Here is a 15,043-nt window from a genome sequence, read left to right on the forward strand (position 1 = left end):
TCTAGGCCTTTCGATGCAAAGGCCAACAGAACGGATGCAATACTGACTTAACATCCCAAAATCGGTAGAAGACAAAAAACAAAAATATGAAACTTTTCTTGCTAAATACAGTGTGTCCTTATTAGCAGCCAAAGATAAGACGGAGTTTCTCAAACTAGATCTGAAACATGCATAAGTTGTGCAAGGATCATTTAGCAACTTCAGGAAGTCGAGGACACGAGCGCAGACCACAGTATGTACTCCCTCTGGAATGTTGTGTTGGTCATTCCCATACTCCGGTAACAAACAATCCGGAGAGGCAGTTTTCCTATCAAGTAATGTCCTCAGTGGGTCTCGCCTAGGCAGCGCTTACGCCGTCTCTTCGAGACATGCTGTATTCAGGATACGTGCATAAAGCTCCGCCTACTTTCCGCCCATCTTTTAAATTAGCTCCAGTCCCTTTCTTTTGGAAACGGTGGCTTTTCATTGGCCAGTAGGCTTAGTAGTCCCTCCTTAGTACCGCCTTGTCTCTTCTTGTAACCTAACATGAGCTACCCCCGTTACATGTGTTGTTACGCCCTACGTTTTAAAAATAGCCTCAGGGCACTATTTTCTTAAAGGCCTTCAGACAGGACACTCACTTGGTACTAAATTAGGTTGGCAGTGGTTACTTCACTTGCTAGCACATATCACATTTACATTAGACCTTCTATAAATTTCCCTTCATCAGCTCCACACAGAGTACAACCTAATCCGGAATTAATATAATAATTATTTTGTCACATTTCAAAGCTACCAATTGTATATATGGACATAGCAATTTGAATGCACTCGTGGTACTGTCTTGCATGCAAAGCATTTTGGGTAGGGTGGATTTAGCATATCTTCTGGAGGGTGCAGTAACATGTGACCAAAAGTTTATAATGCTCCCTAGGGACCTCTAGGAGCAGCTTGCGGTACTGCACCTAGACATGCAGTGCTGGTGCTTTGCTCAATAGGGACCTCTAGGAGCAGCTTGCGGTACTGCACCTAGACATTCAGTGCTGGTGCTTTGCTCACTAGGGACCTCTAGGAGCAGCTTGCGGTACTGCACCTAGACATGCAGTGCTGGTGCCTTGCTCACTAGAGGCCTCTAGGAGCAGCTTGCGGTACTGCACCTGGACATGCAGTGCTGGTGCCTTGCTCACTAGGGACCTCTAGGATGAGTTTGCAGTACTGCAACAAGACCAGCAGTGTTGGTGCCTTGCTCACTAGGGACCTCTAGGCGCAGCTTGCGGTACTGCACCTAGACATGCAGTGCTGGTGCCTTGCTCACTAGAGACCTCTAGGCGCAGCTTGCGGTACTGCACCTAGTCATGCAGTGCTGGTGCCTTTCTCATTAGGGACCTCTAGGAGGAGCTTGCAGTATTGTAACTAGACAAGCACTGCTGGTGCCTTGCTCATTGGGGAGCTCTCACAGCAGCTTGCGGTTCCTGGTTCACTACAAAATTACTGACAGTATGAGCTACTGGCGTTGCATTATTATTTGCAATGCCAATACCTCAAACTATCATTAATGCGAGACCTATTGCATTGCAAATGCTTGTTTCAGATGGACAGAGGGCAAATTCAATATTAATAGCGGAGACGAGAAATGTCTTCCTGATTCCCACTCTATGTCTAAGATCTAATTAATACAAGTTTTCTGGGGGCTCAGCAGAGCAGAAACAGAATTACTTTCCTACTATAGGCCATCACATGGAGCTGCTTGAGGTGGTTATCCACAGATGAGCTATAACTTATCAAACCATTCATAACTCATTTGGCCACTGCTCTTCTTGAGTTTAAAAGTGGCTTTCACTCCAGTTTCCTATCAAATGCAATATTCAGGTACATTTATTTTTTCATTGTTTCCAGAAGTATTTACTTAAAGATTCAGGTAACGTTTCCGCTGCACCTGCCAGATCTCATCAGGTTACTTTTTGTACGATTTGCATGAAGAAACTTTCAGCAGGGGCTGCAGCCCCACACGAGCACGGGCAAAGGGCATCTACCATCTGTGTAAACATGACTCAACGTTAATGAAAACATTATATTGAGATCATGTTATAACGTTTTTATTTACAAATTGATTCATTTTAATCATAGTTTTGTTTCAAGATGGCCGCCTTGTAAACAGTATCTCTGCTGTCCTTGGTCTGCTTACTTCGTGAAATTTTTACGATCAGTCTTTTTCAGCAGGGAAGCCACACTGAGATAGCTAAGGCTCCTCACACACTGTCAATGTCCCCATCATCAGTTTACCTTGAAAAACAGTGCCACCCGACATGAACCCTCTGGTTGCCTCTGGTTGACAGAAGCAAGTGGCAAGTATTGAATGTCCAATTGTCGCTTCTCATAGCCATGGAAACGAGGTTGCAAACACAACATTTATGTGAAAACAATATCACATAACAGTACCTTGTCAAAATGGCAAGAGCATTAAGTGCTGTGCAGAAAGGGGTGGTTCAACAGGACATGCACCAACAGCTGCATTATAAGAGGCAGCATGTTCTGTAACTGAAAGCCAGAACGCAGCACATCCAAGGGCCTTCAAACACAGACGCCCACACAAAGCTTTAGGAGCCTTTTTGTTGCGCTCTATAATTCTTGAGCGATACTAGTTTTAAGTTGTGCTACTTGGTTTTACAAGCCGTTTGTGGGGCAGCTGTCCCCTCAATTGGTAGTTCGCCATTAAAATGTAATACCTTTACTTTCTTCCCACTTTAGATTTGACGCAGTGGAAAAATGTTGATCACCTTCATTCATGGGGTGCCCTCAGTGGGTCAAAGATATTTTCCCCTTTTTGTTCCTGGACACCGAAGGCCCTACCTCTCCGGGTGCAGACGCCGAAAGGCCCCGCCTCTCCAGGGGAAGACGCCCGAAAGGCCCCGCCTCTCCAGGGGAAGACGTCGAAAAGCCCAGCCTCTCCAGGTCTGGGCACCCAAGGCCCCACCTCTCCAGGTCTGGGCACCCAAGGACCCACCTCTCCAGGTCTGGGCACCCAAGGACCCACCTCTCCAGGTCTGGGCACCCAAGGACCCACCTCTCCAGGTCTGGGCACCCAAGGCCCTGCCTCTCCAGGTCCTGGCACCCAAGGCCCCACCCCTACAAGTCTTGTCACCAAAGGGCCCCGCCTCTCCAGGTTTGGACCTGCCTCTCCACATTTTTACAGAAATGAAGAAGCGTCATATGTATAACTGTGCGCAGATGATAGAAGTGCCCAGTGGTTCCTCATTTCAGGCGATTTATAATGCTCGGTGCACACGGTTTAAAGTTCCACCTTTCCTTTGTAAAGCAAGAAAAATATCAAGCCTATGAACGGAGTCTACACAAAGCAACTGAATAGATTAACATATATGAGGGAGTGAATGTACAGAACTCAACACTGCAAACAATTGACTCCAGGACCTCACTAGCCAAGGTGGAAGGTAGAGTGGGGATTAAAGCTGAAGGCTTCAAAGCACTTTCTCATTATTGCCAGGATACTACTGCAGATCTGTAAGGAGGGTATAACTTTCAAAGTGTAATCAAGAGCACCCCTTCCTACGGAGCCAGTAAGATCATGAGCACCCCTTCCGACGGAGCAAGTAAGATCAAGAGCACCCCTTCCTACGGAGCCAAGATCAGGAGCACCCCTCTCTATGGAGCCAGTAAGATCAAGAGCACCCCTTACTACGGAGCCAGTAAGATCAAGAGCACCCCTCTCTACGGAGCCAGTAAGATCAAGAGCCCCCCTCTCTACGGAGCCAAGATCAAGAGCACCCCTTATTACGGAGCCAAGATCAAGAGCACCCCTTACTACGGAGCCAAGATCAAGAGCACCCCTTACTACGGAGCCAAGATCAAGAGCACCCCTTCCTGCGGAGCCAAGATCAAGAGCACCTCTTCCTATGGAGCTAAGAGCACCCCTCTCTACGGAGCCAGTAAAATCAAGAGCACCCCTTCCTACGGAGCCAGTAAGATCAAGAGCACCCCGTCATACGGTGCCAGTAAGATCAAGAGCACCCCTTCCTACGGAGCCAGTAAGATCAAGAGCACTCCTTCATACGGAGCCAGTAAGATCAAGAGCACCCCTTCCTACGGAGCCAGTAAGATCAAGAGCACCCCTTCCTACGGAGCCAAGATCAAGAGCACCCCTTCCTACGGAGCCAGTAAGATCAAGAGCACCCCTCTCTACGGAGCCAGTAAGATCAAGAGCACCCCTTACTACGGAGCCAAGATCAAGAGCACCCCTTATTACGGAGCCAAGATCAAGAGCACCCCTTCCTGCGGAGCCAAGATCAAGAGCACCCCTTCCTACGGAGCCAAGATCAAGAGCACCCCTCTCTACGGAGCCAAGATCAAGAGCACCCCTTCCTATGGAGCCAGTAAGATCAAGAGCACCCCGTCATACGGTGCCAGTAAGATCAAGAACACCCCTTCCTACGGAGCCAGTAAGATCAAGAGCAACCCTTACTATGGAACCAAGATCAAGAGCACCCCTTCATACGGAGCCAGTAAGATCAAGAGCACCCCCTCCTACGGAGCCAGTAAGATCAAGAGCACCCCCTCCTACGGAGCCAAGATCAAGAGCACCCCTTCATACGGAGCCAAGATCAAGAGCACCCCTCTCTACGGAGCCAGTAAAATCAAGAGCACCCCTTCCTACGGAGCCAGTAAGATCAAGAGCACCCCTTCATACGGCGCCAGTAAGATCAAGAGCACCCCTTCATACGGTGCCAGTAAGATCAAGAGCACCCCTTCCTACGGAGCCAGTAAGATCAAGAGCAACCCTTACTACGGAGCCAAGATCAAGAGCACCCCTTCATACAGAGCCAGTAAGATCAAGAGCACCCCCTCCTACGGAGCCAGTAAGATCAAGAGCACCCCTTCATACGGAGCCAGTAAGATAAAGAGCACCCCTTCCTACGGAGCCAGTAAGATCAAGAGCACCCCTTCATACGGCGCCAGTAAGATCAAGAGCACCCCTTCATACGGTGCCAGTAAGATCAAGAGCACCCCTTCCTTCGGAGCCAGTAAGATCAAGAGCAACCCTTACTACGGAACCAAGATCAAGAGCACCCCTTCATACGGAGCCAGTAAGATCAAGAGCACCCCTTCATACGGCACCAGTAAGATCAAGAGCACCCCCTCCTACGGAGCCAGTAAGATAAAGAGCACCCCTTCCTACGGAGCCAAGATCAAGAGCACCCCATCCTACGGAGCCAGTAAGATCAAGACGACCCCTCCCTACAGAGCCAAGATCAAGAGCACCACTCCATGCGGAACCAGTAAGATCAAGAGCACCCCTTCATACGGACCCATTAAGATCATGAGCACCCCTTCATACGGAGCCAAGATCAAGAGCACCCCTTCCTATGGAGTCAAGAGCACCCCTTCATACGGAGCCAGTAAGATCAAGAGCATCCCCTTCATTCGGAGCCAGTAATATCAAGAGCACTCCTTCATACGGAGCCAGTAAGATCAAGAGCTTCCCTTCATACGGAGCCAGTAAGATCAAGAGCACCCCTTCATTCTGAGCCAGTAAGATCAAGAGCAGCCCTTCATACGGAGCAAAGATCAAGAGCACCCCTTCATACAGAGCCAGTAAGATCAAGAGCAGCCCTTCATACGGAGCAAAGATCAAGAGCACCCCTTCATACAGAGCCAGTAAGATCAAGAGCACCCCTTCATACGGAGCCAGTAAGATCAAGAGCACCCCTTCATACGGAGCCAGTAAGATCAAGAGCACCCCTTCATACGGAGCCAAGATGAAGAGCACCCCTTCATACAGAGCCAGTAAGATCAAGAGCACCCCTTCATACGGAGCCAGTAAGATCAAGAGCACCCCTTCATACGGAGCCAGTAAGATCAAGAGCACCCCTTCATACGGAACCAGTAAGATCAAGAGCACCCCTTCATACGGAGCCAGTAAGATCAAGAGCATCCCCTTCATTCGGAGCCAGTAATATCAAGAGCACTCCTTCATACGGAGCCAGTTGTATCAAGAGCACCCCTTCATTCGGAGCCAGTAAGATCAAGAGCACCCCTTCATTCGGAGCCAGTAAGATCAAGAGCACCCCTTCATTCAGAGCCAATAAGATCAAGAGCACCCCTTCATAGGGAGCCAGTAAGATCACGAGCACCCCTTCATACGGAGCCAAGATCAAGAGCACCCCTTCATACGGAGCCAGTAAGATCAAGAGCACCCCTTCATTCGGAGCCAGTAAGATCAAGAGCACCCCTTCCTAGGGAGCCAGTAAGATCAAGAGCACCCCTTCCTAGGGAGCCAGTAAGATCAAGAGCACCCCTTCATACGGAGTCAAGAGCACCCCTTCATACGGAACCAGTAAGATCAAGAGCACCCCTTCATACGGAGCCAAGATCAAGAACACCCCTCCGTACGGAGCCAGTAAGATCAAGAGCACCCCTCTCTACGGAGCCAGTAAGATCAAGAGCACCCCTTACTACGAAGCCAAGATCAAGAGCACCCCTTACTACGGAGCCAAGATCAAGAGCACCCCTTCCTGCGGAGCCAAGATCAAGAGCACCCCTTCCTGCGGAGCCAAGATCAAGAGCACCCCTTCATTCGGAGCCAAGATCAAGAGCGCCCCATCATACGGAGCCAAGATCAAGAGCACCCCTTCCTGCAGGGCAAAGATCAAGAGCACCCCTTCATTCGGGGGCAGTAAGATCAAGAGCACCCCTTCATACGGAGCCAGTAAGATCAAGAGCACCCCTTCATACGGAGCCAAGATCAAGAGCACCCCTTACTACGGAGCCAAGATCAAGAGCACCCCTTCATACACTGCCAGTAAGATCAAGAGCACCCCTTCATGCGGAGCCAAGATCAAGAGCACCCATTCCCACAGAGACAGTAAGATCAAGAGCACCCCTTCATACAGAGCCAGTAAGATCAAGAGCACCCCTTCATACAGAGCCAAGATCAAGTGCACCCCTTCATATTGAGCCAGTAAGATCAAGAGCACCCCTTCATATTGAGCCAGTAAGATCAAGAGCACCCCTTCATTCGGAGCCAGTAAGATCAAGAGCAACCCTTACTACGGAACCAAGATCAAGAGCACCCCTTCATACGGAGCCAAGATCAAGAGCACCCCTCTCTACGGAGCCAGTAAAATCAAGAGCACCCCTTCCTACGGAGCCAGTAAGATCAAGAGCACCCCTTTATATGGAGCCAGTAAGATCAAGAGCACCCCTTCCTACGGAGCCAGTAAGATCAAGAGCACCCCTTCCTACGGAGCCAAGATCAAGAGCACCCCTTCCTACGGAGCCAGTAAGATCAAGAGCACCCCTCTCTACGGAGCCAGTAAGATCAAGAGCACCCCTTACTACGGAGCCAAGATCAAGAGCACCCCTTATTACGGAGCCAAGATCAAGAGCACCCCTTCCTGCGGAGCCAAGATCAAGAGCACCCCTCTCTACGGAGCCAAGATCAAGAGCACCCCTTCCTATGGAGCCAGTAAGATCAAGAGCACCCCGTCATACGGTGCCAGTAAGATCAAGAACACCCCTTCCTACGGAGCCAGTAAGATCAAGAGCAACCCTTACTATGGAACCAAGATCAAGAGCACCCCTTCATACGGAGCCAGTAAGATCAAGAGCACCCCCTCCTACGGAGCCAGTAAGATCAAGAGCACCCCCTCCTACGGAGCCAAGATCAAGAGCACCCCTTCATACGGAGCCAAGATCAAGAGCACCCCTCTCTATGGAGCCAGTAAAATCAAGAGCACCCCTTCCTACGGAGCCAGTAAGATCAAGAGTACCCCTTCATACGGCGCCAGTAAGATAAAGAGCACCCCTTCCTACGGAGCCAGTAAGATCAAGAGCACCCCTTCATACGGCGCCAGTAAGATCAAGAGCACCCCTTCATACGGTGCCAGTAAGATCAAGAGCACCCCTTCCTTCGGAGCCAGTAAGATCAAGAGCAACCCTTACTACGGAACCAAGATCAAGAGCACCCCTTCATACGGAGCCAGTAAGATCAAGAGCACCCCTTCATACGGCACCAGTAAGATCAAGAGCACCCCCTCCTACGGAGCCAGTAAGATAAAGAGCACCCCTTCCTACGGAGCCAAGATCAAGAGCACCCCATCCTACGGAGCCAGTAAGATCAAGACGACCCCTCCCTACAGAGCCAAGATCAAGAGCATCACTCCATGCGGAACCAGTAAGATCAAGAGCACCCCTTCATACGGACCCATTAAGATCATGAGCACCCCTTCATACGGAGCCAAGATCAAGAGCACCCCTTCCTATGGAGTCAAGAGCACCCCTTCATACGGAGCCAGTAAGAAAAAGAGCCACCCCTTCATACGAAGCCAGTAAGATCAAGAGCATCCCCTTCATTCGGAGCCAGTAATATCAAGAGCACTCCTTCATACGGAGCCAGTAAGATCAAGAGCTTCCCTTCATACGGAGCCAGTAAGATCAAGAGCACCCCTTCATTCTGAGCCAGTAAGATCAAGAGCACCCCTTCATACGGAGCAAAGATCAAGAGCACCCCTTCATACAGAGCCAGTAAGATCAAGAGCACCCCTTCATACGGAGCCAGTAAGATCAAGAGCACCCCTTCATACGGAGCCAAGATGAAGAGCACCCCTTCATACAGAGCCAGTAAGATCAAGAGCACCCCTTCATACGGAGCCAGTAAGATCAAGAGCACCCCTTCATACGGAACCAGTAAGATCAAGAGCACCCCTTCATACGGAGCCAGTAAGATCAAGAGCATCCCCTTCATTCAGAGCCAGTAATATCAAGAGCACTCCTTCATACGGAGCCAGTTGTATCAAGAGCACCCCTTCATTCGGAGCCAGTAAGATCAAGAGCACCCCTTCATTCGGAGCCAGTAAGATCAAGAGCACCCCTTCATTCAGAGCCAATAAGATCAAGAGCACCCCTTCATAGGGAGCCAGTAAGATCACGAGCACCCCTTCATACGGAGCCAAGATCAAGAGCACCCCTTCATACGGAGCCAGTAAGATCAAGAGCACCCCTTCATTCGGAGCCAGTAAGATCAAGAGCACCCCTTCCTAGGGAGCCAGTAAGATCAAGAGCACCCCTTCCTAGGGAGCCAGTAAGATCAAGAGCACCCCTTCATACGGAGTCAAGAGCACCCCTTCCTAGGGAGCCAGTAAGATCAAGAGCACCCCTTCATACGGAGTCAAGAGCACCCCTTCATACGGAACCAGTAAGATCAAGAGCACCCCTTCATACGGAGCCAAGATCAAGAACACCCCTCCGTACGGAGCCAGTAAGATCAAGAGCACCCCTCTCTACGGAGCCAGTAAGATCAAGAGCACCCCTTACTACGAAGCCAAGATCAAGAGCACCCCTTACTACGGAGCCAAGATCAAGAGCACCCCTTCCTGCGGAGCCAAGATCAAGAGCACCCCTTCCTGCGGAGCCAAGATCAAGAGCACCCCTTCATTCGGAGCCAAGATCAAGAGCGCCCCATCATACGGAGCCAAGATCAAGAGCACCCCTTCCTGCAGGGCAAAGATCAAGAGCACCCCTTCATTCGGGGGCAGTAAGATCAAGAGCACCCCTTCATACGGAGCCAGTAAGATCAAGAGCACCCCTTCATACGGAGCAAAGATCAAGAGCACCCCTTACTACGGAGCCAAGATCAAGAGCGCCCCTTCATACACTGCCAGTAAGATCAAGAGCACCCCTTCATGCGGAGCCAAGATCAAGAGCACCCATTCCCACAGAGACAGTAAGATCAAGAGCACCCCTTCATACAGAGCCAGTAAGATCAAGAGCACCCCTTCATACAGAGCCAGTAAGATCAAGAGCACCCCTTCATACGGAGCCAAGATCAAGTGCACCCCTTCATATTGAGCCAGTAAGATCAAGAGCACCCCTTCATTCGGAGCCAGTAAGATCAAGAGCACCTCTTCCTACGGAGCCATTAAGATCAAGAGCACCCCTCTCTACGGAGCCAGTAAGATCAAGAGCACCCCTTCATACGGCGCCAGTAAGATCAAGAGCACCCCTTCATACGGCGCCAGTAAGATCAAGAGCACCTCTTCCTACGGAGCCATTAAGATCAAGAGCACCCCTTCATACTTTGCTAAGATCAAGAGCACCCCTCTCTACGGAGCCAGTAAGATCAAGAGCACCCCTCTCTACGGAGCCAGTAAGATCAAGAGCACCCCTTCCTACGGAGCCAAGATCAAGAGCACCCCTTCATACGGAGCCAAGATCAAGAGCACCCCTTCATACGGAGCCAGTAAGATCAAGATCTCCGGTGGAACACACACTTGCAGCAGCATCACAAGCCCCGAAAGAAGAAATGCACGAAGGACGCAATCAAATAATAGACCTTATCCATCTACAGACAGAGGATCTGAACTCCTTCCCTAGCATCTCTGACAGACTCTTCTCACCTTCACTTCAAGGAGTGTCTGAAGAAGCATCTTCAAGCAAGCTCACATCCACGTGCAATTATCTCACTATGTCAGACGGCAGTGTAAACCTTTGTCTGTTACACCGTAGCCTCTGTTCCCCTGGTACGTCTGCCATAGCATAGGCTCCCTCCGCTTTATGCACCACAGTCATTTACACTATAAACTCCCTTCTCCTTGTTCATCTTTATGCGTCATGTCATTGATTGCCGTCTTCTTGTACACCTCAACCTGTCACACTATGGTCTCCCTTCTTTCTGTATAGTTCAATCTGGGTCACCCCCTCTGCTGCTTTGTATTCAGGTATACTCCCCAAATCTCAGCCCTACTCAAAATGTATTGAATAAGCATTGAAGAGTTCCTTGCTGTATCTTTGCTCAAATACTTGAACTTAAAAGAAAACTTAACGTGATTGAATTTGCATTTTCTTTACTTTAAAGTGTGGCCATCCTTCAGGAAACTCAAGTCCCAATCTGTCTTATGATAGGAGGCACAGCCTGCATTAGGAATCCACCTGGGCTAAACACCAGTCCAGGTCACAGCTCTGAAGAGTCACAATAACAGAGCCCCTGGTTAGCAAATAATGGTTTAGAAGATGTGCAATTTGGATTCCGTCCAGGACATGGAACAGAGACTGCCTTATTGACAGTCATGGACGAACTTCGAATGCGAGCAGACAGAGGACAATCAGTTATATTGATCCTACTGGCCCTTTCTGCCGCATTCGATACGGTAAACCACAAAATTCTTTTGATGAGGCTTAAAGAAGGTGGGGTCGAAGGCATGGCGCTGAAATGGTTTGAATCATACATTATTGTAATGTTCTGCTACTTGAGGCCCCAAATTTCTTGATTAGGAGACTTCAGAGAATTCAGACAATAGCTGCAAAACTAGTTCTAAAGAGATCACGCCGATCATCAGCTTCCCTTGCTCTTAAAGAGCTTCACTGGCTTCCAGGATTACAGAGGACACAGTTTAAATCACTTTGCATTGTATTCAAGGCTCTGCATGGACTCGGGCCGAAGTCTCTACACAACAAATTTGAATGGTATGTCCAGCCCAGAAGTCTTCGCTCATCATCAGCTAACCTGGTAAACGTGCCTAGGTTTAGAAGAACAAAGTTTGGAGGAAGTGCTTTTAGCTCTACAGCCACTCGGCTCTGGAATGGACTTCCGCCTAGTCTTAGACAGATAGAAGATCTTTTGCAGTTTAGGAAAAGGCTTAAAACTTGGCTCTTCCCAAAGTGTAGTTCAGATCTTAATCTTTTTTAGTGAGGGATATCCTCATAGTAACATATGCGAATAGCAGGGCTATTGTAAGATTAACTCAGCGCCAGGATACCCGTGGGGTGAGAGTGCGCTTTATTAGCCCGAATAACATTAACATTAACAAGAAAGAACTTCATCAATGTTACGCAGTGCAGAGCCCATACTAGGTCTCACCTGATGTGGAAGGCGTCCGCAGTGAAGTTCTGGCCAAGCACTACTGTGGCGGTGAAGACCTCGCCGGAGAGCACAGCTCGATCTGGGACGCGCACTACAACGTTCCTGTCGATGCGTACTTCTTGGCGCCTTGGTGCTTCGGTCAGTCTCATCTCCACTGAACCCACATAGGCAAGGCGCTCCTGAGCCCCCTCAACTTTTGGTGATCCACCACGGCGCACGCGCTGGGGAGGTATGCCCTTCCGGCCACACTCTACCTTCTTTCCAGTGGCCAGAGAAATGGTGTAGTACATCTCCGCACTCTCAAGGGTACCCGCTGTAGCCTCTGCTGTTACCTTTCGACGTCCAGGAGTCACTGCAGGCACTGTCGCGAACCATCGTTGTGGAAACTCCAGCTCCACCACACAAGCTCCAAGAGGGGCCTGAGAAGACAGAAGAAATACTGCAACAGTGCTGGAGTGACATGATCTGCGAGCAGATGAGATTCAGGTCCTTCCTGTGGGGATGCTTCTCACAGAGGTGAGAGAGCGAAACAAGTCTAGGATGATAAACAATCAATCCCCTTACATAAGTGCACGAGCAAAATCAAACCACATACATACATTTAAGATCAATGAGTTTATGTACCTGCATATGAAAGAAAAAAAAAAAAATCAGAGGATAGATGTTCATGCAAGTTTAGCCATATATAGAAGGTTACTGCACGTACCCACATACACAAACTTCAATGCATGCATGAACATACAAGATTAGTCCTTGTACGGTACATACATATACATACAAGGTCAATGAGCGTGCGCACATGCATAGAGAGAATGATAGTCAGTACATGCAACCAGAGCAAATACTAATGTTATCATAAGACATTAAAAGGTGATCAATAACGCCAAGAACAAAACATGAACCCGGTCATTCACTTCAGGACGTGACCTACACGTGTCCTCACATCCCATCTACAGTCCCATCCTAGGAGGAGAACCGATTCTTGGGGAGAGAAGGTGAATATTTGAATATTCTTTAAATACTGAGCTACCCTTGCGGCTATTTGGGTCTTGCAGGGCCATCACACTCCTTGGGAGAGACTTTTCAGACCACGTGACCCTGGGTTCTATTTCGAAGCTCCTCTTTTTCCTATCCCAGGAAGGACTCCGCATCCTGTGATGAAGGGTAATTCCTCTGACAGGTGAATTCAGCCTCAAGTGTCCACGAGACAAGAAGGTAACATGCAGGGTGTGTCTGGGAGAGGGTGGCGCAGGAGAAGCTGGGTCCACCCAGGATGCTCCGCCCCCATCTGCTTACCTGAAGGCGGCAGGCGCTCATCACCGAGCGCGTCTGGTGGAAGGCCTGCAGAGTGATGCATGGCAGGTCCCGCCTGTCCGTCAGCCAGTCCTTGCCCATCAGATGGAACAGCACCCGGGCGTAGGGGTCCGAGGGTGACACCCAGTTCTCCACCAGCACCGCTCGCACCTCCCACTGCACTGGCACCCCAGTGAGGGTCAGCAGGTCACTAGGAACCTCCTGCAAATGGAAAACAAGGTCATTATCAAAAAGTAGGAAAAGCAGAGACACTTATGGGCAACAAGGGAATGGTGATATAATGCAAGAGTGGGTGCCACATTGGAAGAGTGGGTAAGAAAGGGAGGGAGAGGAAGTAGAAAAGACAATAGTGTGTTAGGCATCCATTGTAGGACAGCCTCATTCCTCACACTCATTCTTACTTCTCATCCCTACTTGTCATCCACCATCACTGCTTCTCATCCATCATCTGTTTCACCCCTACTTTTCAGACATCTTCCACAATCCCTACTTCACATTCCTACTTTTCATCAATCATCCATTTCTCATTCATCATCCCTACTTCTTATCTATCACCCCTACTTCTCATCCCTACTTCCCATGCATCATCCATCATTCCTACTTCTCATCGATCATCCTTGCTTCTCATGCATCATCCATCATGCCTACTTCTCATGCATCATCCGTGCTTCTCATGCATCATCCATCATGCCTACTTCTCATCCATCATCCTTGCTTCTCATGCATCATCCATCATGCCTACTTCTCATCCAACATCCTTGCTTCTCATGCTTCATCCATCATTCCTACTTCTCATCCATCATCCTTGCTTCTCATGCATCATCCATCATGCCTACTTCTAATCCATCATCCTTGCTGCTCATGCTTCATCCATCATGCCTAATTCTTATCCATCCTCCCTACTTTTCATCCCTACTTCACCTACCTCAGCCCTACTTCTCATTCCTCGGTCTTACCAACACACGCTCAATATTGTGAAACACTCCTGCACACTGATTTGTTGTCAACAGCCAGTCAGAGCCGAGACAAAGGACTACATTCCATTGGTCTAGCCACTGGAAAACAGCCATCTTTTCTGCACGGTCTGGTTGAGGACAAATTAGAGGATATACAACCCTGTGAGTGTTTCCAATGAATCCAAGGCTTAACAGCATTTAATTGTATTTAAGGGAGTGCTTTTTCTGTTTACGCAAACCTTTTTGGAAAGCTCAGATGGTTTGGGGAAGACAATGGGCCTCCCAGACTTAGTCCAGCAATTGGAGACAGTGGTATAGAGTTCATAGGAAATCTTTTTCTGGTTTCACTTTAACAGGTAAAAAATACATTGTTTTAGTCTGAGGCTGTCTTTAGTAGTGAACGCTGGGTTTTCTTTCCTTTTATTTGCAGATCTCAGGCGGCTGGGCTTCAGTTATGTAGGAAACTAAGACTAGTTAGTAAGTGCTAGCATTCCTTTTTCATTTAAAGTGAGTACAGTGTTATGTTCGTCCTTGGTTTTCATTTCCAAGTGTCCAGACCCACCTGTAAAGATGCTGCGCTCCTGGTTGGCTCTCGTTGATTATTCCTGTGTCATTGATGACGAAGCTATTGCAGGAGACATGGAAGGAAAGATTCCAAGGTAGAAACAAATGCTTTTTTATTGCAGGATGCTGATGTGGAGCGACTTGTCCCTTGCCAAGTGGCCATTTATGTGGAGAGGCGCCATTGTGTCACAATTGAACTGACAAATTAGCGATGGCCAAAGCGCAAACACAGAAGCCCCTTAAGAAGACCTTTTAGCAAATTTGGAAGAGGGACCACGCGTCAACCTTGTGAGAAGGACGGTGGGAGGAGAGCGGTCTGGGGAAATTCAGACATCAGGAGCTTTCATCTCTCCTCTGG

General features: G+C 48.9%; 1 protein-coding gene across 1 annotated transcript in view; it reads right to left on the reverse strand.

Moving 5' to 3' along the window:
- Positions 1–15,043, reverse strand: part of TMEM132A (transmembrane protein 132A) — a 293,626-nt gene that overhangs the window by 64,164 nt on the left and 214,419 nt on the right. The window contains exons 4-5 of the mRNA XM_085651462.1: positions 13,148–13,366; positions 11,849–12,270 (exon numbers count right to left, since the gene is read on the reverse strand). Of these exons, the coding sequence (XP_085507588.1) occupies positions 11,849–12,270; positions 13,148–13,366 (641 nt within the window). The remainder of the gene's footprint in view (positions 1–11,848; positions 12,271–13,147; positions 13,367–15,043) is intronic.

Source organism: Triturus cristatus, chromosome 4_1 (genome assembly GCF_964204655.1).
Source record: "Triturus cristatus chromosome 4_1, aTriCri1.1, whole genome shotgun sequence".
Taxonomy (NCBI): Eukaryota; Metazoa; Chordata; class Amphibia; order Caudata; family Salamandridae; genus Triturus; species Triturus cristatus.